Genomic DNA, 22,886 nt, shown 5'->3' on the forward strand with positions numbered 1-22,886 from the left:
TAGCTCACTCCTGAAGTGCGTCGGCTGAGGGAACGGTGTGCCAGGACCAAACGAGAACTGGCCATGAGGCTGTCTGGAAAACACAACTATGACATCAAGGTATATCTCCAGCAGCAAGTGAACACAGCAATATCTCACCGTGTCTTTAGAGAGCTAAAAATCACTCTGCTAGATGTTTGCCAATAGGATTGACCCTGAGCTGAAATATGCTGTCTTGTATGCTCAGCTGATGTAAAGGCTTAACTGGCTTGCTATACCATCCTTCCCAACTTTCCTGTGGACTCTGACTTTAATTTAAGATTCCTGGTCAGTCTATTGGTCTCTCTCTCTGACTCTCTCTTTTTCTGCCTGGTTTAATATTAAGATATATTTGTGGAACTCATTAATTATTAACTAATATTCAGCATATTTGCTTCCATAAACACTAGCGCAACTTGCCCCCAATTAATGACCTACTTCCCTGAAGTAGCATTGTTTAAAAATACTAGCACTCTGGGTATATTCTGGGTCTGTGGAGTCTTGTTGCAGGGCTATTCTGATACTAAAGGTGGAGTTTGTGGTCAGCTGAATTCTCCCGCCATGAGCTACGCAGCTCTGTTGCTCTCATGTGGAACTCTCTTACCATAATCTTCCCATGATACGCTCATAGACTCACTGATTAGAGCCTGTTCAGCGACCCACGGGGAGTTGCAGATGGTGAGATTCATGATGAGTCTACTGAGCGCCACTTCTCTCCATCTCTCTCCAGAGGTGCACAGTAGGTTACCAAGTTGCCACAGCATGGCACTTTCCTCATGCGCTAACACTCCTTTGTTGTCTCTGTCTGCTCTTTCTAACTAGGTTCAGCAGCTCATGAAGGCAGCAAGAAGCGGAACGAAGGATGGGCTTGAAAGGACCAAAATAGCCGTCATGCGAAAAGTTTCCTTCCTGCAGAGAAAAGATCAATTGGGTAATGCAGGAAAGTCTAAAACTTTGTAAATCTTGGTCAACTGGCTTTTGGGGATAGAAGTTATACTATGTTTAGGAAGTTATGAAGTTTGGGTTTTGTAACTCTTTACAGTTGACACTTTGAATTATAGGCAGTTGCTTGTATATAAAGCTAGCCAAGCCAAAGAAGTGTTTCAGGGAGACAGAGTAGAAAGTCTTACTTTTTCTTTATACAAATCCCTTCAGGGAGAAATGAAAGCACTGTGAAAAACAGATCTCACTGATTATAACTATAATAAATAAAACAGACACGCTTCCTCAGTTTTCCGACAGACAGTGTGGTCGAGCTATTCTTTTTTTTTTTTGTTTTTTTTGATGCTAGAGAAAGCAGAAGAATGAAGCACCTCATGCGTTCTCATATATGTTGCGTTATAAGGACCTTCGCTTAATGGATTAGCATCCATTAATGGAGAATTGAGCAGCCCCATAAACCACAGGCACTAAACCCACACCTCCAACAAATCTTAAAGCCATCACAAAGAAGTAAAGAGGCCAGTGTTGCTATTTTTAGATATTGATCGAAGGAAATCAACACAGCATTGTATTTCTTTTCCACCAGTCCTCTGTCATCGTTCCAAAGTCTTTAATTGGAATTTTGGAAGCTTCTGGTATTTATGTCTTTATGGTTAGTGGTGAAGTAGGGATTTTTGAAACTGTCGACTTTGTGCCAGTGCACAGATGAGAATGTTTTGGGTTGTGTCTTTGCAGTCACACTCCTTTGTGCCTCCTTTACTCCTACAGAAATACAGTATTGTTTGATTTTTTTTTTTTTTTTTTCATTTTTCTAAAGGCCTCTCTGCCTCGCCCGCTTTCACTCTCTCACTTCTTTCTCCATTGCGCTCCCTTTTCAGAGAGTACAGAAGTCTCTTCATATTTTAGAGGTAATAAACTTAGTGTGTCGCCGTTTTTCTCCAACTGCAGTGAGATGTGAGGGCTGCATTTTTGTTATTCTCGCTCTCCCTGCCTCAATCTCTGTCACATACGCACTCTTTAACCATTCTGTGTCATTCTCTTTTTTTTCCCCATTTCTCAACATCTACAGAAGAGGAGGATGATGCAGGATATCTGGATGTGGCTGTGTCAGAAGTGAAGCATCCTCCCCCACAGCTGAGCCCGATGCCAGAGGGGCTGACCAGCCACCAGGTACATCAGAGGGCTTTTTGTCACAAGCTTGTGCATGTTCTAAACGGCACATCTTTCTGGTTATTGTGTTCCCAGTTGAGGCTGTTAATTGTATTTATTGTTTCCGCAGTATTTACCTCACACTCTATACTTTTCATCCTCTTTCGAAAAGCGTTGCGTTTTGTATCTGGTACAACAGTTGCTTTCATGTCAAACAAATCCAGTGATTCATGCAGTCTGCTGCAAACCTTGTTCAAACAAACCTTCCTGTCTTTCAGTGTTTTCCTCCTGTGACAAACATATTATCATAGTTCAATCCATCAAACTGTGCCATGCTTAACTGAAAGCATACACATACTTCTGCCCAATCATATCTTCTTTGCGCTAGATCTCCTGACTGGTCTGTTGTGTGCGCAGGTTGTCAGGCGCCATATCCTTGGCTCCATCATTCAGAGTGAGCGCAGCTACCTGGAATCTCTCAGGAGAATCTTGCAGGTAAGCTGTTTAGTCCAGTTGTCCTCTTCTGCCACATGCAATATCATCAAAATTTAACTGTTATGAATTACACTGAAAAGAGAAGCGGCGGTATCAATCAAATTATCGAGGTGTCTCAGTGTAAATAATCCTGATAAAATACCCATCCTCATTTTTGTGATGTTGTACCGCTGCCGCGGGAGAGAGGCAGAGTTGTGGTTGCATAGAAGGGGGTGCAGCTTCTCGTCCTTAATCTTCCTTTTTGGAGGGAAAAAGAGTTGTTATCTCCTAATCGGTGAAAAATAAGAGGCGCACCTACTGAAATGGAATAAACAGTGATCAGTGGCTTCACAGCAAAATCCTTCATTGTAAAGATAGAATGGGCTACCTTTGTTCTTGAGTGACATGATTGCTTATTATACATAGGTTGGATTAGCTCATTTGAAATTTCTCTTTTCTTAGTCAGAGAGTCCTGATAAATACAAAAATAGTATCTTCAAACATATGAAAATAAGAATCTATACCTACCACAATTAGATACAGAATTGTAAATCCATTATTAGAACTACATTCTGTATTATAACATAGAAAAACTACTTTGCAGTTCTACTGAGCTGCCTAGCAAATTTTTTTTATGTTAATTATCAGTTTGGTGGATATGCACAGACAAGACTTGCAAAACAACTAGAAGGCCTCTTGGAGAGCAAATCCTTTTCCAATGCCAATGCCAATGCCCTATCTCCAGTATTAGCATTGAGTTATAATGCTCATTTCCAGCTCCATATTTCCTCTCTTGGACCCTCTTTGACATCATACACATCCAAGAGTAGAAGAAAAATGTTGGTATCCAGCCATTTAGAGCTTGGCACGAGTTTTTGGTTCATAACAATTACTTGCATATACACTAGCTCATTATTTTAAACTTTGTCAGCTGTAATAAGAGTTGCACCCAGCATGTAACAAGTGTATATATGACAGGAAATACAGAAAAGCATAATGGACACACTTTAAAAATTTAATGGACTCTTTCCCAAATTTAATGGGTTCTTCCTTCAGATAGATCTGTCAACTCAATACACTCTGTTTCCATCTTCAGTCTGACAGTGCCTCAACTCTAGCAGACATACAGCTGTGGTCAGAAGTTTACATACGCTCGTCATAGGCAATAATGTCATGGCAATTTCGGGCTTTTAATGATTTCTTTGAACTGTTCTTTTTTTCAGAGTGGAATTTTTATATAGCATACATCTTTAATGACTTGGTTGCACAAGTTTGAATTTATTTTGGATTTTCTGTAATCTATACAGGGTCAAAAGTCTGGGCTCAAATATATACGTGTACTCGCTTAAATCCTTCGATTAATAGTGCTGAAGGTTCCATGTCTTTTACTTGACAAGGCCAAGGTCTGTTAACTTCTCAATTTAAGGAACACAGCAAAGACCTTAGAAGGAGAATTATAGATTTACACAAGTTCTCAGGCCATTTCTAAACAGCCGCAGATCCCAAGATCATCAGTTCAAACAACTATACATAGCTGACATCACTGTGAATACAGGCATCTTTTACATACCATCTATGGTGTACGAGAAAAAAATGACCAACATGGTTACTGCATTTGATTTTATTTTCTGTTAAATAACATTTTTATCTTTAACTTACAGCTTACACATTATATCTATACTTCAGCAATAACAGGTTCAAGGAAGTTAATTATCACCCACAGAGCATCAAGGCATTTCTGTACACTGTATAGGCCAATATACCCATCAGTGCTGACTGAAGAATTAAGCCTCTTTTTGCCATGTTGTTTTTTTAATCTATAACTGCTGGGGGCTCTTTTTTGTCATTATTATTCTGGCTTTTGTGATTACAGGTCACATTGAGTTCTGAACATGTTTGTTAGTGGCAAATGCTATTTTACAATCCTTGAATTACTGGGCTTCCAGGCAGAATAACTGAATTTTCTTTCTCTCCCTGATTCACAAGAAATGCGTCAGTTACCCTGCAGTTTATGTCTGTTTATGCTTCTGACAAGAGAAGTGCTTAAGAGAGTGGATTGCTGGTCTCTCTTGAGAACCTATCCTCCCACCCACATACTGTATATTGATATACAGAAAAATGAAAACACAATTTTCTGTCACAATCTCCCCAGGAGTACCACCGACCACTGATGGAAGCTGATCCGCGCATCCTGAGCCCACGGAAAATCCGGCCTATATTTTACCGAATCAGGGAGATCACCCAGTGCCACTCCATGTTTCAGATTGCACTGGCATCACGTGTGGCTGAGTGGGACAGTACTGAGAAAATCGGAGACTTATTTGTTGCATCGGTTAGTGTGCGTGCATGTGCATGTTTATGGTGTGTGCGTGGGGCAAATAGAAATGAAACTGGAGGATAATTTGCTGTCTTATACACGTTTGTGTGTTTACGTGCATTCTTTGTTTGTTTCTAAAATGCAATCGAAGTCTTGCATTGTGTCTAGAGGCACTCATATTATTTTTACCATTTCTGGCTAACATTATAACACCGGCTTTGCTACCAGAGTTATAATGAGCTACAGGTTTTAGATTGAGCAAACAGGGATAGTTTACTCCAAACATGAAATCAATTACAGTTGTGATGAATATCCTCGATGCATCCACTGCTCTCTGGGATGTGTGTTTACAACTTCTGGCGCTAGAATAGTAGTGTTCAGGAAGAGCTTTCCTATGTGAGTCTCAGCCATGTGCTCACCCATAAGGTTGGCTCATTATTTGCCTATCAGAGGGGCTGATTTGACTCCCTGCACTGCTGGCCATTATAGTGCTATTCCATTGATATCATAATGCCTACCACCAAATGAGGACACATTGGAAACAAGAGTACTGGGACTGCGTACTCCTCACTGAGCAGATCTTTTTCATGTGGTAATGTACCTGTACCTGCAGGGCTTGTTGTAATATCTGAAAGGCAGTATCCTGAGGGGCAGTGTGAGCAAAGAGGGTTAAATCCTTCATGCAATTTGCCAATTCCCCACTACACCTCATACTGCCACTATCAGCTGTCTGGTGTGGGTTTAATTGAGGATAGAGAGTAAATGACACAAAACGGACACACCCCCTTCCCCCACAGACGCACACACATGCGCGCACACACACTCGCTCGCTCTGCCGGCTCATTCCTCTTCTCAAATGGCTCGTGAAGGGTGTTTTTCAGTAACTGGAATGGTAAACAAACCATTTTAAAACACTATACTTAAACATCCATTTCCTGGCCTCTCTTTACATTAAAATTAAAGGTTGCAGGTCGTCCTGCAAAAAGGATGATTAGTCATTTGAGATATTAGAGGAAATTACACGACAGTGGATTCTGCTATTAAAAACAAAAACACGGTAGAGCCTCTGCTTGTCTAGCTGTTGGCTCCAATTCAGAAAATGATGCTTTCTGTTTGTGCTTTTTGTTTCTACAGTTTTCCAAGTCCATGGTGCTGGATGTATACAGTGACTATGTGAACAACTTCACTAATGCCATGGCGCTCATTAAAAAGGCGTGCATGTCCAAACCAGCTTTTCTGGACTTCCTAAAGGTGAGCTTCAACCAGAGTATAGTGTGCATATTTGTCTTATTTACAGATTAATATCAATCATTTGTGTTTTAGCTCCTATTTTTTTCCCTTTTAGTGTTTAGCAAACGCTGAATCTAGCAAATCCCCAAAATCTCATTGAGCCATATAATTAAATCATACATTTTCGCTTTTTCAAACATACAAATAGTTAAGTTTATAAAAATGTGGTTATTTACACAAAATTGGGATTCAGCTCATTGATTGTATTAAATTATGGTCTGATTTAGTGTGTATGCGTGTGTGCGATTTAAAGGCTCTGCTGTTTACTTAATGTTTCAGACATTAATTAGAAATTATGGGCTCATGGATAGGAAATAAAGTACCACAGTGTATGGAGGATGCCATGAAATGATTTAACAATTCCCTCTGCTCCCAGCATTTACGCATGAGTATGACCCAGATCATTGAGCAGTAATGCTGATTTACAGAACCATATCACCCGGCTGACAGGCTTGCATGTTACTCCAGATAAAATGTGTCCTGTTCTTTCTCTTGAAAGGTTCCTCTTTCTCTCCCACTGCATGTTGCACCTCTTACTGCCAATGGGATGACAAACAAAATTACAAATTACATGGACATGAAGAAGAAAAAACACTGAACTCATGAAGGTTTTAATGGGTTCTTTTTCAAATATTGCAGCAGCAGTGACATTATCATGTTGTTTCACTGTGACAGCAAAGTGATAGCTATAGTTGTAGATGTGCAACTTAGTGAGTTCAGTACACATCAGTTGATACAGTGATTTACATATAGGGTTAAATACTGAAACCATGAATAAGAAAATCAGACAATACAATAAAGTCTCAGAAACACTATGACTGTAAGTAGTCCTCATTGATTCAGCTTTGCACTAATGGTACTGTTAGACATTTTGTACTTACCCGCATTAAAGTGTAGCTTAATCCAGATCATAAGTTCTGTTAGTAGAGCAAATGTGAAGTGAGCTTGTTCTTGGATGGCAAGACTTGTTATTAACCCTGCTGGAGATGTCACTGGCCTAATGTAGTTCATGGCAGCTGTGGAGGGAAGTGTGCACTTCATAGGTCCAATCCAGTCTTGCCCTATTCCCCTTTTTTCACATTAGAAATTGATGTCAATTTCTAATGTGAAAAAATAAAATAAAATACTTTCCCCCAAAATAAAATTAACATGGGGGAAAGTTCAATCATTTACGTCATGTCGGTAAATGCTGAGGCATCTTGCTGTTTGATGTTTAGGTTGCAAACACAGTTTTATGCAGCAAGGTAAAAGTGGTTATATTTGTGGTGACATTGCCAGGTGCTTGCTTTAAAATAAAATAATTTGACTGATTGATCATACATGTGCCGATCTGCTATGTGCTTTTTGCCTCTTCCTCGCCTGCTTCGTAGCTCTGACACAGCAACAGATACTTTGCAGACAGTGGTTTGAATGACAAAATGGGGCTTTGTTGCATCATCCTACATTGTGGCTGTCACAAAGTACAATTTATTTTCTAGATGTCATCACAGAAACAGATGTTTTCTCCTTGGATACCACTTTGAACTTTTTTTTTTTGCTTTGGATCTCATTTTAAGAACCTTGATGTGGTAATCAGAAGTTAAAATAGGTGGAGGAATCCCAAGATTTGGCACAGCAGTGCAGTGGTTAAATGACTAAATTAGAAATAGGCCACAAAGCAATTTGTACTTTGAGCTCCAGTTGATTTGTTTTCTTTGGCACAGTCTTTGATTATTGGCTGTGTTCAGCAGACCTGTGCTGGTGGTGCTTTGAAGTTTACTGCTTTTTGTGTTTTAAACCTCTACCTGGTAAAAAGCCAGTGTAAAGGTGAAATTCAACAGCAAATAACACCAGTGAGCATTACCTACTTAAAATTCATTGAAATTGATAATTGTTAACAAACAACAACAACCATTTGGAAACAAGCGCTGTATAAAATTTGCTCTCGTTTAAAAAAACTGCATAGAATGATTAATAAAATCTGATAAATAAATCCTTAAAAAGTCTGTTGACTGTGTCTCCAGATAGAATTTTAAAAAAGCGTTTTCTTTTTGCATTTCGATCCCCCACTGATTCTGATTTAGCACTGGTTTAGTGTCACGTATGTCTCTTGTAATATCTCTTCAGTTAACTGTAACCTAACCTGACAATAACCGTGGCCATTGCAGTCTATTTGCTGTCCAGGAACAAAAATCAAAATGAAAGGAATCCAGTTTGTTGTAAATGACATTTCATAATAAATGAAATAATAGGATAATGCCATTGACAGAGAATTAGGGATATTGTGATTAAACTTTAAGCATAAACTTGATCTTTTTCCATCTGTGAGAATAGCCTTCTCACACATTAACATTTTTTCTCTTATCTGGAAAATACAGCAACTGTGCCTTTAGCTAGCAGACTGATTCTGAGTCAAACTGCACAGAAACAGTTTATGCGTTTGGTGATATTTGATGAGCATTTTTAAAGGCTGCATGGGGAACTGTTGCAACTTTAATGCCATCTGCATGCGAGCGCACGTGACAGACATGGGAAGAAAAACGAGGATGTGTTGAGATTGCAGGCAGCACCATGGGGTAACATTAGTTTCTGATTTGTTGATTGAGTATCTGTTTTGCATCAGCTGGAAGCATCACCAAGCTGCAGCTCATAAAAAATTAACCCGATTAACATTATGTATTAAACTGCCTATCAGATTTAATTGCTCATTAATTGCAGGTGCTTTAACACCTAGTTCCCGATCATTTTGGCCCACTTTTATCTCTGGTGGGAGCTGATGTTGATGTTACATGGTTAAAACAGTTAACCCCCCCCACCCCCGTCTTTCTAACTCTCTTAATGGAGATACCCTTTAGTTCATCATATATTAAGAAACAACTCCAGGGTTTTTCTGGACACTTCTTATTAGTGTGGAACGAGGAGTCCTACTCTGCCTCACTTGGTGTTTCCCACGACCTCTCTATTAAGTGAGAGTATTCAGATCATGTCCTGAATGAGGAGTCAGGTGAACGTCTACGGCATTCAGATTATCTGAGACAGTATTATGGTTTTATAGGCCATCTGTGTTAGACAGATTTGACTGTACATGACTGCCCTCCAAAAGGGAAATAGAGACATTCTTTTTAAAACTGCTCTCACCTTCAACTGCCTGACACCACTCAAACATTTTAGTGCACCAAGCAGGAAAGAGCCCATCTCCAATGACGTCTTGCCTTGGCCAGATGTGGTGAAAAAGATTTTAATCTGATCATTTGAAATTCTTTACGGATTTCAGTCAGGGGTCACCTTTGGTTTACAAAGTTACCTTAAAAAAGTTGTGTTTGTCAGTGTGTGAACATTAGATCAGGTAGATACAATCTTAGAGATCACTGCCTTGTACTTGGAATTGTGTTTGAATAGGAGGGTGGTTGCAGACTACTGCCAACTTGTCTTTATCAAATGATTGTGTGTAACTTGTCTTCTGTGTTAGTATTTTCTTTATACAAGATGTCTCCTCTTAAAGCCCATTTACAAGGTACACTATTGAGCCACAACTGATGGACAAGAAACAAGTTCAAATCTTTTGCCATCATTAAGAAACACTGGTCTTTGATAACACTGCATGATCAAAAACTAATGGAATTATGACATATAATGAATAAAAAACCAGTAGCACAGAGGTGTTGTTTTCTATGAAAGACTGTGTTTTCTTAATTCTTGCTGATGCATTTTCATGATAGCCAGTATGGGATCATAAAGGAGATATGTGAGAAAATATGATGAGCTAATAGTGGAGGTAGTCGTCAGCTTTTTTCATGAATTTCTTCTTTCATTTGAGGATGGAAGCTCCCGTGTCACTTCCAGCGAGTAGCACGGGAGTAGCATTCCTATATTATTTGTATGATATTCAAATTACATTAAATTATGGACTTTTAAAAGTGAACATGGACAAAATACTCTCGTTTCACTTGTTAACTGGTTTAAATCACTGTTGAAGAAAGTCAGTCAGTTTTCTTGTCCCATGATTCTACTAACAGGGACCACTAGCACATAATTACATCTAATCTAGGGAGCATTACACACAACATAAAATGTCATACACCAATGACTCCCACCAGCATTAATGCTCCACCAAAACCATACTCGATGGGCTCAAAGGGATGCTTGGCCAAATCCAATTCCCCCTCAGCACAGACATGTCTGTTGTCCGTAACTGACAACCTATCCTGTTTCAAATAGCAGTCCAAACTAAAGTCAATAATGATCAGCAAAACAGTTTATGTTTTAGTTCCTAAACATAAAAAATGAGATGCAAGACGCCTTCCGGTCTTTTTTCAATATTTCTGTTTTACAGTTTGGTTTATCCAAACTGTTCCACCATACAGTCTATTAAATAGGTCCAGTGATTTGTCTTTTTACACTGGCGGTGTCATCATGTCATAGACTTAACACTGCACCAAACGATATCTTTTCCTGACCTGCATCCACAGAAATACATTAGACATAACACACTCAAAGAAACTCCCCTTTTATACACTCATATGACTAATACACCCTGTTTTTCATATCTTATTCACCCACTCACACACCCACACATGGTCTAAAGAGAATTCTGACTAGATCCTTTTAAAGCCAGAATAACATAGTTTCCTCTTAATGGCCTTTTTTGAAAGACGTTTTCTCTAACTGCACAATTCTCTTTTCTTTTGGTTTCAGAAAAAGCAGGCATCAAGTGTTGATCGGATCACTCTATATGGCCTGATGGTTAAGCCCATTCAGCGATTCCCTCAGTTCATACTGCTCCTGCAGGTATAAAGTGTTGTTTTTAGAGCCTAGTAATTTTATTTCTTTTATTTTAATCAATCTCTTTATGTCTTACTTGCTTTCAATATAAGAAACCTTGGTCACATTAAAGACTGAGTATATAGACTAATAAAGATGAAAAGCTGCAATGCAATGCAATTGATTATGGGTTTTAACTCCAAAGTACATTTCCTCGCATACTTTCAAAGCACGAAAAGTAGCTAGCCACATCAGTTTTTCATATTACTGTCTTTATGTCCTAGCTTCCATTTTCTATTTTGAGCAAAGATTTGGATTTGAGCTTGACTTGCTGGATCTGCAGTAGCTCATTTCATCCCTCAGTAGGCATTGATTATCCATGAATTCCAAAGATAAGTTATGAATGTGAATCAGGCATTTTCTTCCAGCCTAAACTCAGTACTCTAAAGAAGAAGTGTATGTATTAAATCACACATTACAGGGAAGTAGACCTGAAGGCGCATAGGTGCAGCTGAGATGCATATCAAGAAAACATTTGACTTTTCACTGGGTCATAGATGCAGATGGAAGGCACAGAACAAGCATGTTAACAGACATTTGGGGGTTTTAAATCTGTTTTGTTGATTTTGTGCTTTATAGAGCTAACATAAACACTGGAAGATCAGTGTGGTAAACATACAGTGAGCATTTGATCCTGATATTTCAAGTTGGGGACAACACTCCTAATCACACATTAATTCATTGTATTTTAGGATAAAGGTAAAAACACTGAATGGCTTATAATTCTAACAAGTTATACCTTTACTTAAAACTTTTTTGTGACCTTTTTTAGGACATGCTTAAGAATACGCCAAAAGGACATGTGGATCGCCTGCCCCTGCAGCTTGCTCTCACAGAGCTAGAGGTGCTGGCCGAGAAGCTGAATGAACAGAAACGAGTAGCCGACCAGATTGCAGAGACTCAACAGCTAGCCCGCAGCGTTAGTGATCGCTTGCTCAGTAAGGTGACTGGATACGCATGCACTCCCGCATAAACATATCTGCATTTGCACACACGTACATATGCCCCAATCAAATCAGCTGTGAACCAGTCCACTGAGCCCTCTAACTCCACGTGTTGTTATCACTGTGAGCCAAACACCTAAAATTAAACTAGTATAAAGCAATCACTTATATCACTTTCCCAAACATTAATCTAGGGAGGCATTTTTATTTAGAGAAATTACCTCATAGAAACGATGCCCATTATCATCCCAAAACAGTACCAAATGCAGTGGCAGAGGCGTTGCTTCTCCATTACCACTCTGAAATTACAGTCCTGCTGCTGCGAATCTGAACAAATGCTGCTCTGAATAAGAAGAATTAGGGGGTAAATGAGACATTTAATTGGAAACTGTAAGAGAGCTATCTCTTTCACCCTGTCGCTCTCCCTCTTCCTTTCTCCCTCTCTCTCCTCTTTACCTCCTCTCTATTCCCCTCTTGCACTCCATTGCTTACTCTCTTGCTTACCTTCTCACTCAGCTTATATACTCTTCTTCTCTTTCTCTAGTGTGACTGCTTTTTTCTCTGTCTTCTTCACTTTTTCACCCTCCCCTTTTTACTTCTCTCTATCAGCCCCTGCTTTCCAGGACTCTGAGATGAGCTGATTCGGCCAATCTCGTCCACTCACACAGAATTCCATTTGCTGCGGTGACACTGCAGAATTCCAATAGGAAACACTCGCCTCTATTGCCCCCATAACTATCCAATGAAATATTCATTCTTTGTCTCAAAGTATCTAAGTCACCAGAACAGGACAGATAACCATGCGAGAGAGTTTCATACACGCACATACACAAATGCACTCACATGAGCGCACATGCACAGTGCACTGCCGTGTGTGTCTATTGATGCTTGAAGACTTTAAGAATGTATTCTCATAACAGCCCACATCTCGAAGGAGCTGTATGGTTTTGTGCCCATCAAATAGCAGTCCAAGTCAGACTAATGAGTCATTCTGTGAGCTATCTGAGCCAAAATCAGCTTCTTCTTGTAGATAGGACATTCTCTTTTCTGAAATGTGGTCAGATGTGTTGTTGCACTGCAGGTTGTAGAATGAACGCATCAGAGAGTTTCATTATTTGCTAAAATTCGTGCCTTTTAGCAAGCACAAACATCAATGTATCAGGATGTCATATCAGCTTCATCTTTGAACTTAACCTGGTGCTTGCACTACAGTGGTATTATTTTAATTGTGATGAGTCTAGCTTATTTTGGTGCAGTGTGCATAAAATAAAAGTATTGATTTAGCCAGTCATAAAAGAAGCTGGACCAAAGTGATAAAAAGCTTTCCGTTGCCATTTCCCTTAGACAAACATATGGATGACTGAAAAGGAAAGCATGTGCCAACATAGTGTAGCATAAATTCCATCTGTTATTGGATTCTTTAACTGTGTCTCTGTGTGGGTGTTCGTGTTAAAGGGGTGCACGCAACAGCTAATGCATTTGTATCTCCGTGTAGTTGCCCTGTTGTGGTGGAAAGGATTGTATGTCCAAGTGTTCATAAGCTAAGCCAGTTTGGATTCTGTGTTAGTGGGATGGTGGAGAGCATAGTATAGGCAACGGGACAAGGAATAATTGTAAGCATATTTCTGAAGCATTGGGGGAAAAAAATCCGGGCAAACCTTTCTTGCCCTCAAATTAAACTGAAGGTTGGCTTTATGATCCTCTCTCATTACTTAAGAATAGTATGAAAAGCAGAGATAGGCAGAAGGGCATGCACGGGCTTACTTTAACTAAGTCTGTAGAATAAACGTGCTTTAGATGTATTTGCGTATACATTCAGGACACACACATTAAACGACCTTGGGAAGGATGAGTGTATTGCTAATCCCTGATGAGACATCTGTTCCTCCAAGCCTGACTTGTGCGTCCTCCAGGCACTGAACTCCAGAGGACTGGCCCTTTGTGATACTGTCTTCTGTGCCTCTGATCTGATTGCTGTGTCCCTTTTAGCAACTGAACTCGGAGCAGGGGTCACTCGTCCTTTGTGAGACGCTTATTGAGACTGTGTATGGTGAGCGGGGACAAGTCCTGAAGTCGAAGGAGAGAAAGGTCTTCCTCTTTGATGATGTACTCATCTGTGCCAACATAAATGTCAAGTAAGTCCCTCTTGTAGAGCAAATTGAGCTAAATGCCCTTGCATCCTAGAACACTTTGCTAATGCGTTCCTAATGTGTAGTTCTAGCATGAAGTTGTGTGCAAGTTGTGAAAAGACAGTGTGGTACGTTGCACGGTTAGAAGAAATTGCTATTAGGTGGCAAAAGGCTCTAATGTTGTGCCCTAGGTTTCGCAAAGATATTTTGGCAAACTGCATAGTAAAGAGAAATAGCTGCTAGGGGTTTTGAGCACTATCTGGAATTGCAGCAGCTTTATCAGCTTTAAACAAATGGTAGAATACCTAACTACAGCTTCAGGACTTCTAGATTACTGACATAAAACATTTTTTGGTTTCTGTCCAATTTATCTTATGTGACAGCACCATTGATCACATCTCTCTTGCTCACTCTCTTTCTGCATTTCTCTCACTCTTCCCTGTCTCTTTCTGTCTGTCCCTCTCTTTCTTGAGAGAAGTAAACAGGAAAGGGATTTTGTATATTTTGCAAAGCCCCTGTCAAAGATGTCGCTTAAAGCCTTCTTGTTCAGCCTTCAAAGCAATTATCACTCTTCGTCTCATTCAACTCGAGTGTCCCGAAGTTGACTTTGTCTGCCCTCCAGGAACTTGACAAACCGATCACAATGTTGATTGTCTGCGTGATTACAGGAATACATGAATAGCAATGAACTCCTCCTCACAGCCAGGGGTACAATTTTGGTGGGGAACATGGGTGATCATAAAAATTCTAATTCCCACTACCAACCACCTTTGTAACATTTCGCAGAGCATCTCGTTCCATCGAGTGTTTGGTGTAGTGCTTTTAGGGGGAGCATTTGGCTAGAGCGAGGTTTTCTCTTGAGTTGTTTTCCTTTTAATTACATCCCTCCTTTTTTTCTCTCTCCGTCTCTAACAGAGGGCCTCCAGATATCAGCAGCCTAGTCCCTGTTGGCCCCAAGTACACCATTAAGTGGAGCGCCCCCCTACTACAGGTACAAGTAGTAGAAGTTGGGCAGGAGGGCTCTCAAAGCAAAGACACCTTGTTCCAGCAGAGTGGGGCTAAGAGGCCAAGTGGTACCTTCACGTCAGGTAAAAACAAGAATGCGAACACGCCAAACTGTCTTTTCTCATTTATTTTGTTAATCTCATCACTGGGACTGACTGTTAGCCCCAGCCCTTGCTTCCGACTCAGCAAGCCTAATCTGTTTCTGTTCTGAAGTATCGCATGGAGGGGAGGAGATGCGTCCGCGCTGCTTGTCACTCTGATTGAGGATGTGTTTGTGAGGAGGATAGTGATGATGGTCACTTGTTCTCATCTGCCTGGGGTGTTTTATCTTGGAGAGCGATGTGGGGCTAGTGAGCCCCCTGCTGCATCATCCTCGCAGTCTCATTTCACTCTCTGATAGACCACAAACACATCTAGAGTGGAGTCATCAATCTGCAGAGATTATTCCCTCCCTTTCCAGGCCCAATTAGAGAGCCAGTAGCTGTAGATAGGAATCTGTGGTTGAAACACTAGTTCTCCCACCACCCCTCACAAAACTCTGGTGTATACAGAGCTTGACGAGATCCCTGATAAATGTGCCATGGGAAAAGGGAGATACAAAGCCTTATCAGGATGTAATGCTACACACTTTTTAAAGTTGCAGCTCCATGACTTAAATATTAATGGCGCCTTCTTCAGAGCTCTCCGTGTCACGCTCGGCGAGCTGCTAGTGTTTTGAGAGTTGGTTTAGATTCTCAGAGGATTTAGTTTTTGCAGTTGTTCAGGTAGTCTGTGGTTGTATACTCACTACATTGCTGCAAGGTTTTGGGATCGTTTAGGGTTAGCTCTCACCCACCTGTCTGTCTTCCTTACCTGTGTACAACTCTGCAAATGTTATGCCCCTGAGAGGTGCTGGATACTGATACTAACATTCTCTGTTCTCTTTTTTTGCCATTTCGACACAGTGTGGTAACCATAATCATGTCTATCCGGAAACCTCTCTGAACATCTGTGGGGCTGTTTCCCAAATTTTCATTCTGACTGGCAGTCCCATCTATTAAGAGTCCCCTGTGATGTCATTCAGGTTTCGGGTGTCTAGTCTAAATCCTTCTCTCCCTCAGCATGGCTCAAAATGGAGTCATTTTTCATCTGCTGCGGGCCCCAGTACCCTTCTTTATTGAAGAAAGCTGGCCTTTAGGGACATGCAGGCCAGTCTTTTTTACTCTACCCAATGAATCTGCCTGTGTCTCTATCGTGTTGTCTCTCTACTTCTTTTTACTAATACACAGAAGACCCGACAATGTTTATGGGTTGTTTTTTTTTATTTCCTGAAAAGCCAATTGTGCCATTTGGGTACTCTCATGCTGTCTTACCTCGTTTTGCCCTTTTTATTGCTGCTTCCCTTTTGACCCACTCTCAGAAAAGCTATTTTTTTGTCAGAAGTGTAACAGTAGGCTTTGGCTGGGAGTCAGACAAGGATTTTGGTGCAGGTGTGAATCTGCATTGTCTCTAAAGCTACCAGCTAACATTACCGGTACAGCAGCTGAGTGCAAGGATGGACCCCTCTGGGCTCAAGCCTTCCACACCAGTGAGTTATATGCCTGGCGGCTCGTGTGGATAGCCGTGTCTGAGTGTATAAACCATATCGTGCCTCACCAACTGGATTACGCTGGATTACAACTCAGCACATTCACCTCTCTGGCCATAGCCAACAGCAAGCCCGCGAGGACTCGACAAACCTGCACAGGGTTCCCGGCAGTCTCCTCGGGGAGAAAAGAAAAACGTTGTTTTTGCGGCTCGCAGCCCACCTCTTTGTATTCAGATGTCTCACCTATTGATTTCCTTCCACAGATGACAGATGTCACTGTCTCTCTGTGTCAAAGATCCCATTAAACCCCAAAAGCTGCAATGGAGCTTTTTAGATGAACAATACCAGGCTACCTCTCTCTGTCTCTCTCCCTTCCCTATTTTGGCTATACCCTAATTTCACGTATGCACGTGAATACACAGAAAGCTGCAGGTCCCATTGGACATACATGCCTCACCAAGCCTGCCTACCAGCTCTGCTCTTCTGCTACTTTATTGTGTGGTAGTGATGACAGTGCAGGACATCTCTGGAGCAAAAGCTACCTGCAGAATTTAATTAGGTGGTTCTCATAGAGCCTGCTGCTTGGGAGATGTGGGCCAGGGGAGCTAGGACTGAGGATGGCAGACAGGAGGAGACGCAACTATTGATTCCTGGCAGTAGGAGAGAGAGACTTTGAAGGAAGCGGACCTCAAATCGATGCTGAATTTTGCGTCTAATGAGACACCTGCATTCCTTTTGGCCAGTAAAAGGGCATCATGGCTCCAAATAACAGTTTCTCCATCTAATTTTTTTTTTACTCATAAATTCACTCTCTGTAGTTGAACAAATAATTAAGATCGATCCATCTGCACATCGAACCTCTTTTATTAGTGCCACTGGAGTTTCAACAAAAGCAACTTTTCTTTCAGCGCTTCCATGAGTTCTAAGGAACAACGTCACCATGTTCTTTACAGTTTTTGAACACTGTGACCTTGAAGCTTTTGCTTAAATATATAAAATTCTTTTAAAACCAAATCTGGCCAGTTGGTCCATAAACTGAGTACATTTATAATATAAACTGAAGTGGGATTGAATCAATTTATTTTCTATCATTCAATTAACAATTTAAATATCAACAATTTATCAAATAATTTGTCAAGGAATACTGTAAACCAGCGGTCCCCAACCTTTTTTGCGCCACGGACCGGTTTATGCCCGACAATATTTTCACGGACCGGCCTTTAAGGTGTCGCGGATAAATACAACAAAATAAAACTAGTACCGGTACCGAAAAAAAAGAAGATTTATTCATAACACACGTGAAAAGACCCAGGAAAACCGAGTTAACGATAAAAATGATAACAAAATAACGCTGAAAACCAATAAAAACCCTGAAAACCATACATTTCACACAGCCTCAACTCTTGCGGCCCGGTACCAAACGACTCACGGACCGGTGCCGGTCCGAGGCCCGGGGGTTGGGGACCGCTGCTGTAAACTGTCCACTTGTTACAGCTTCTCAAACCTGAAAAGTCTCTTCATTATTATCCACATTTATTTTTGTAACAGTAACATATGTAATATATTCCCTCATTACTAGCAGTTGTTGAACAACGTCTGCACTCTTTCTTTAAATAATAGTAGAGGTGGTCATTTCATAAACTCTCCAACTTTGTGTGTTGTCTCTTAGGTAGAGCAATCCTAGGCCCTCCACGGCTTTACCAGGAGCTACAAGAGCTACAACATGACCTTTCTGTTGTGGAAGAGGTCACTCTGCTTGTGGGTACATTGGAAGGGACATATCAGGTACTTGTCTCTTTATGCGACTTTTGCTGTTCCTGGAGTGTCTCACAGGGAAGTGTGTATCCCAAAACATTTGTAGTACAGCAAATTAGCTGAAAGACAAGGCACTGGACATTGGCTTTGTCAGTCCAGTTGACTCTACGGGCCAAACCACAAAAGTCACAGCGTGTCGTTTGTCATATGGCTGCAAAGGCTAAATCTCTCAGGGTTTGTTTAGAGAACTTAATTGTCAACTATAGAAAAAGAAGAAAAAAAATTGCACTGACCTTGAGGCATGCTGTTCTCCTCTCAAAAACCGCTTTCAGCATCACAAATTATTCATAAACGCGTTATCTCAAGGCATGGAATGGAAATGGTTGAAGTATGGAATGTGTTCTGTAAACTGACAATACCTTCTAAGCCTTGAGAACACACTCAAGATTCACAGAGGTAGCAAAGACAACAATGAAGTATGCTCAGTTAAATTAAATCTCTGAACTCAGTGTAAACTCAGTGATCACATTTGGATAGTGAAAAGACCGTTTGGGGAGTCTGTTTCTGTTCCTGTAAAAGATATTGCAAAAGGCTTCAAGATGTTTTAAGTATGAACAATGAGATGTATAATATGCTTCTCGGATCACTGGTTTCTAAGAGCCAAGTTTCAAATTCGTCTAATTATCAATAGTAGCACAACTGTGAGAATGAGATGTACCTCTCATATATTAAAGGAGTGTCAGATTTGTTATGTTGCAAAAGAAGCTGTCAGTACCCCTCCTGCAGAGTTTAAATCAGGGCACAGTAGTGCAGCACTATCACATTAACAGTGCCATACACTGCATACAGTAACACCTCCGGGGAGGTATACTCCAGCAATCACCAAAGAACCTCTCAGGCTAATGGTGGCACCTTTGCCTCCCTGCACTTAATGAGCATAATGTCCTCAGGAAGAGTGATATTCGCCTTGCACTAAATGACATTCACTTTCCACAGAGTTCTAATATTGTCCACTGAACAAATAGACAGAATATCTCTGCACAGCTCATTGACTTCAGAAAATTGATTTGATTCTGTTTGACTTGAGGGTCTATGTTTTACTGTAAGATGGATACTAGTACTGAAGTCAATTCAGAATTTCACTTGATAAGATAAAAATGCTTGTTCAATATGTTATTTGAAGCACATTGCCTCAAATCACCTACTGCGTTTTTTTTTTTTTTTTTCAAATGGATGTGTGGCAGTTTCTCAGTTTGTGTGCAACAGTATCAAGTACATCTATAGTATACACCTGTGCTCTGTGTACTTGGGTCTGTGCTAGATGACCTAGTGTACGCTAGAACTGAGAAACAATTTTTAACTGTGTGTTTTTCTGTCAAAGAACCTCAACACCACTGTGGCCCAGGACTGGTGTCTGGCTCTGCAGAGGCTTATCCGCATCAAAGAAGAACAGATCCAGAGTGCTAACAAATGTCGCTTACGCCTGCAGGTGCCTGGCAGGCCAGACAAGTGAGTAGTATTTCACATACAGATGTGGATCTAAGTAAAATGTACTGTTTAAGTGTATATGGCATGAAGAGTAAAAACAAAACAAACAAAACTCCATTAACAGTAGTTCCAAAGTGTTTTTTGGTAAATGGTTTAGATGTTCAAATGATGAAATTACCCAACACTGACACAACCTGGCAGTCATATAAACCACTAAACGATAACACCCAGTGATGAGCGTTTTATAACCAATGATTATATTAATTAGTTATTATATTACTGTGCATGTTCTGTCACCGTGGAGAATTAGGCTTATGCTCGGCTAGAATCCATGCTCCCTATGCTTTGCAACATTTTTATTCTTCCATGCCAAGCAGCCGCCGAGGCTGATAGATGAAGCCCATGCGCAACGCAAAATAACTGCAGTTCCTCAATTGGACACTTGAGCTTGAGTCATTTAAAAATTCCAACATTATAGTAGAAATAAACATGTTTAAAATCTAATTGAAAAGACCTTTTTGGTCTTTATGATTTACTTATTTTTTTATATAACTGGCATACAACATATATTTAAACCATTTAAATTATATCAAAGCTTAAAGTTGTGATTTATTTGTTTTTTGGCACTTGGTGAGTGCTATTTTGTTTCTGTTGTGAGAGTGAGAAAAGTGGTGCTTAAAAACACAAAAATCTACAACCACAATTTAAAAAAAAATGTTGGAACGTTGTGTAAATTGCAAATCAATACAGAATGCAATAAGTTACAGATATTGTGTTTTAAACTGACAAAAATCTAAAAGAAAAAAATGGCAGAAAAATTCTAAAAACGTTCCAGAAACATCTGGAAACTGAGGAGACCAGTTGCTTGATTTGTGGGAGAATAATGTCCCCTTATTGTCTGATATAGGATTCTAGCTGCTCCTTGGTTTTCTTTGCTCTTTGTTTTTTTTTCTGTTCCATGTTATCAAATGTTTTTATTTGTCAAAGTCTGGACTGCAGAAAGGTCAGTTCAGGACTCACTCTTTCATTCCTAAGCCTTGTTGTTGTAATAGGTGTAGTATGTGGGACAGTATTCTCTTACTGAAATATTCAAGGTTGGTCTAAAAACTCTATATATACCTTTCTGTATTAATGGTGCCATTTCTGTATGCACAAGTCCATACAGTCAGGATTTGTTATTTTGCTCTGATAACAAGCTGGGTGGTCTTTCTTGTCTTTAGTCTGAAGAACATGGCTTACATTTTTTCAAAAAAAGAATTTAAAGTTTTCCGTTTTCCACTTTGCCTCTTTCAATTTAAACGAGTCTTGGCTCAGAGAAGACAGCAGCGTTTCTGGATCACGGTCACATATGGCTTCTTCTTTGCATGGTATAGCTTTACCTTACATTTGTGGATTGCATTGCAATCTGTGTTTACAGACGCTGATTTCTGGAAGTGAGTCCATGCAGTGATTGACACGACAGAGTCAAGTCTATTTTAATGCAGTGCTGTCCAAGGGTCCAAAGGTTATGAGCATCCAATACTGAGTTTTGACCTTGTCCCTTGCACACAGAGATTTCTCCAGTTACTCTCCATTTTGTGTTGATATTACGTACGTATTATTATGATGATAAGAAATTCAAAGTCTTTGCACTGGGAAATTTTATTCTGACAGGGCAGTTTTTTGCAGAATGGTAAACCTCTTTGAGGCTCTTTTTTTATACCCAGTCACATTGCTGACCTGTTGCCAATTAGCATAATTAGTTGCAAAATGTTCCTCCAGCTGTTTCTTTTTAGTACCATTTACTTTTCCAGCCTTTTGCTCACAACTTTTTAGAGTTGTGTTACAGCCATTCCATTCCATTACTAGCATAAGCTGATTACAGCTCTAGGGCTTTTCTAATTGCTGTCCACAAACCGGTCGCTGATTTCACAGTGGGTACATCCATCTTTTATATACAGTCAGTTACAGTTCCAGCTGGCTAGAGCTGTGGCTGGAAGCTTTCTGTTTTTGGGTACATTTGTGCATATGTTGATACATCTCACAACATTTCTTAAGTGCCTTGAGGAAACATTTACAGCTTTGGCACAAAAATTCACTTGGACTCATTTGATTAGATTTTAGAATTCAGAGGTTAATCTCCTGTTTCAAGAACACAGCATCTCAGGAACACTTGAATTCATTTATATTTGCAGCAAATGGTCAAGAGCAAATGTTGAAACAAATGTTTTTGTCATTTATTTTTTTTAACGTTGACTTTTTATTTATGGTATTTTTTTAAATGCCTAAATTCATATATTTTTATATTTGTTAATGTGAGAGAGGCAGAAAATACTGGAAGAAAAATAGGAATGGGTAAAAGCAACAGGAATTGTGGTGACATACATGCTCTTAGAACCGTGGGCCAACAGGCACCTTGACCTTTTGCAGATCAGAGGTGAGAACAGTTTGTTCTGTCGTGACTGCGTAATTACCCAACTCAAATAATTCATTTTATTCAGTGCTTGGATTGAATAATGAATTGTCTCCACAAAATTTTCTTTTTCGAGCGTATAATGAGAAACGTTTTTTGCTTTGGCCTTTACTTAACTCTTGCCCGGTAATATCTTTCTACATTTACGGTGTGTTTATAGTGTCCTGAAATGCAAGATATTCGGTCCTGTAATTGGATTTCCTAATATAAATGTTGTACTCTTATAGTTCTTTTATTTAGTTTTATTAAGTCACAGAAAATTTGTAAAATGCAATACTGTGAACTTTCAGGCATGTTTTCTTCAATAGTCCAAACACAAAACAGCATTTGATTTTTTATTGTCTTAGGTTAAAATACAAAGCCGCATACAATGCACAGAAGGTTACCTTGCACAGAAGAGCTAGTGTTACATGTTGAGGTGCATCCTGGTGGGTGGATTGACTAATGAATGACTGAACACCTACTTTGAGACCAACAAAGACGGCAAGGAGAGAGCATATGAGTAGCTTAGAGTGCTGGAACAAGAACTGGAAAATAGCAAATAATGGCAGATTAT

General features: G+C 40.0%; 1 protein-coding gene across 3 annotated transcripts in view; it reads left to right on the forward strand.

Moving 5' to 3' along the window:
- arhgef10la (Rho guanine nucleotide exchange factor (GEF) 10-like a) overlaps window positions 1-22,886 on the forward strand; it is a 113,747-nt gene that overhangs the window by 28,314 nt on the left and 62,547 nt on the right. For 2 of the 3 annotated variants that reach the window (XM_084929170.1, XM_084929171.1), the window contains exons 7-18: window positions 4-99; window positions 841-949; window positions 2,030-2,130; window positions 2,527-2,604; window positions 4,736-4,915; window positions 6,035-6,151; window positions 10,865-10,957; window positions 11,763-11,933; window positions 13,924-14,069; window positions 14,979-15,151; window positions 18,305-18,420; window positions 19,772-19,899. In XM_084929170.1, coding sequence (XP_084785296.1) covers window positions 4-99; window positions 841-949; window positions 2,030-2,130; window positions 2,527-2,604; window positions 4,736-4,915; window positions 6,035-6,151; window positions 10,865-10,957; window positions 11,763-11,933; window positions 13,924-14,069; window positions 14,979-15,151; window positions 18,305-18,420; window positions 19,772-19,899 — 1,508 coding nt within the window. The remainder of the gene's footprint in view (window positions 1-3; window positions 100-840; window positions 950-2,029; window positions 2,131-2,526; window positions 2,605-4,735; window positions 4,916-6,034; window positions 6,152-10,864; window positions 10,958-11,762; window positions 11,934-13,923; window positions 14,070-14,978; window positions 15,152-18,304; window positions 18,421-19,771; window positions 19,900-22,886) is intronic. The other variant, XM_084929172.1, reaches the window with a different exon arrangement.

Source organism: Perissodus microlepis, chromosome 5, assembly GCF_051167445.1.
Source record: "Perissodus microlepis isolate ML-2025 ecotype Zambia chromosome 5, ASM5116744v1, whole genome shotgun sequence".
In the NCBI taxonomy this organism is placed as follows: domain Eukaryota; kingdom Metazoa; phylum Chordata; class Actinopteri; order Cichliformes; family Cichlidae; genus Perissodus; species Perissodus microlepis.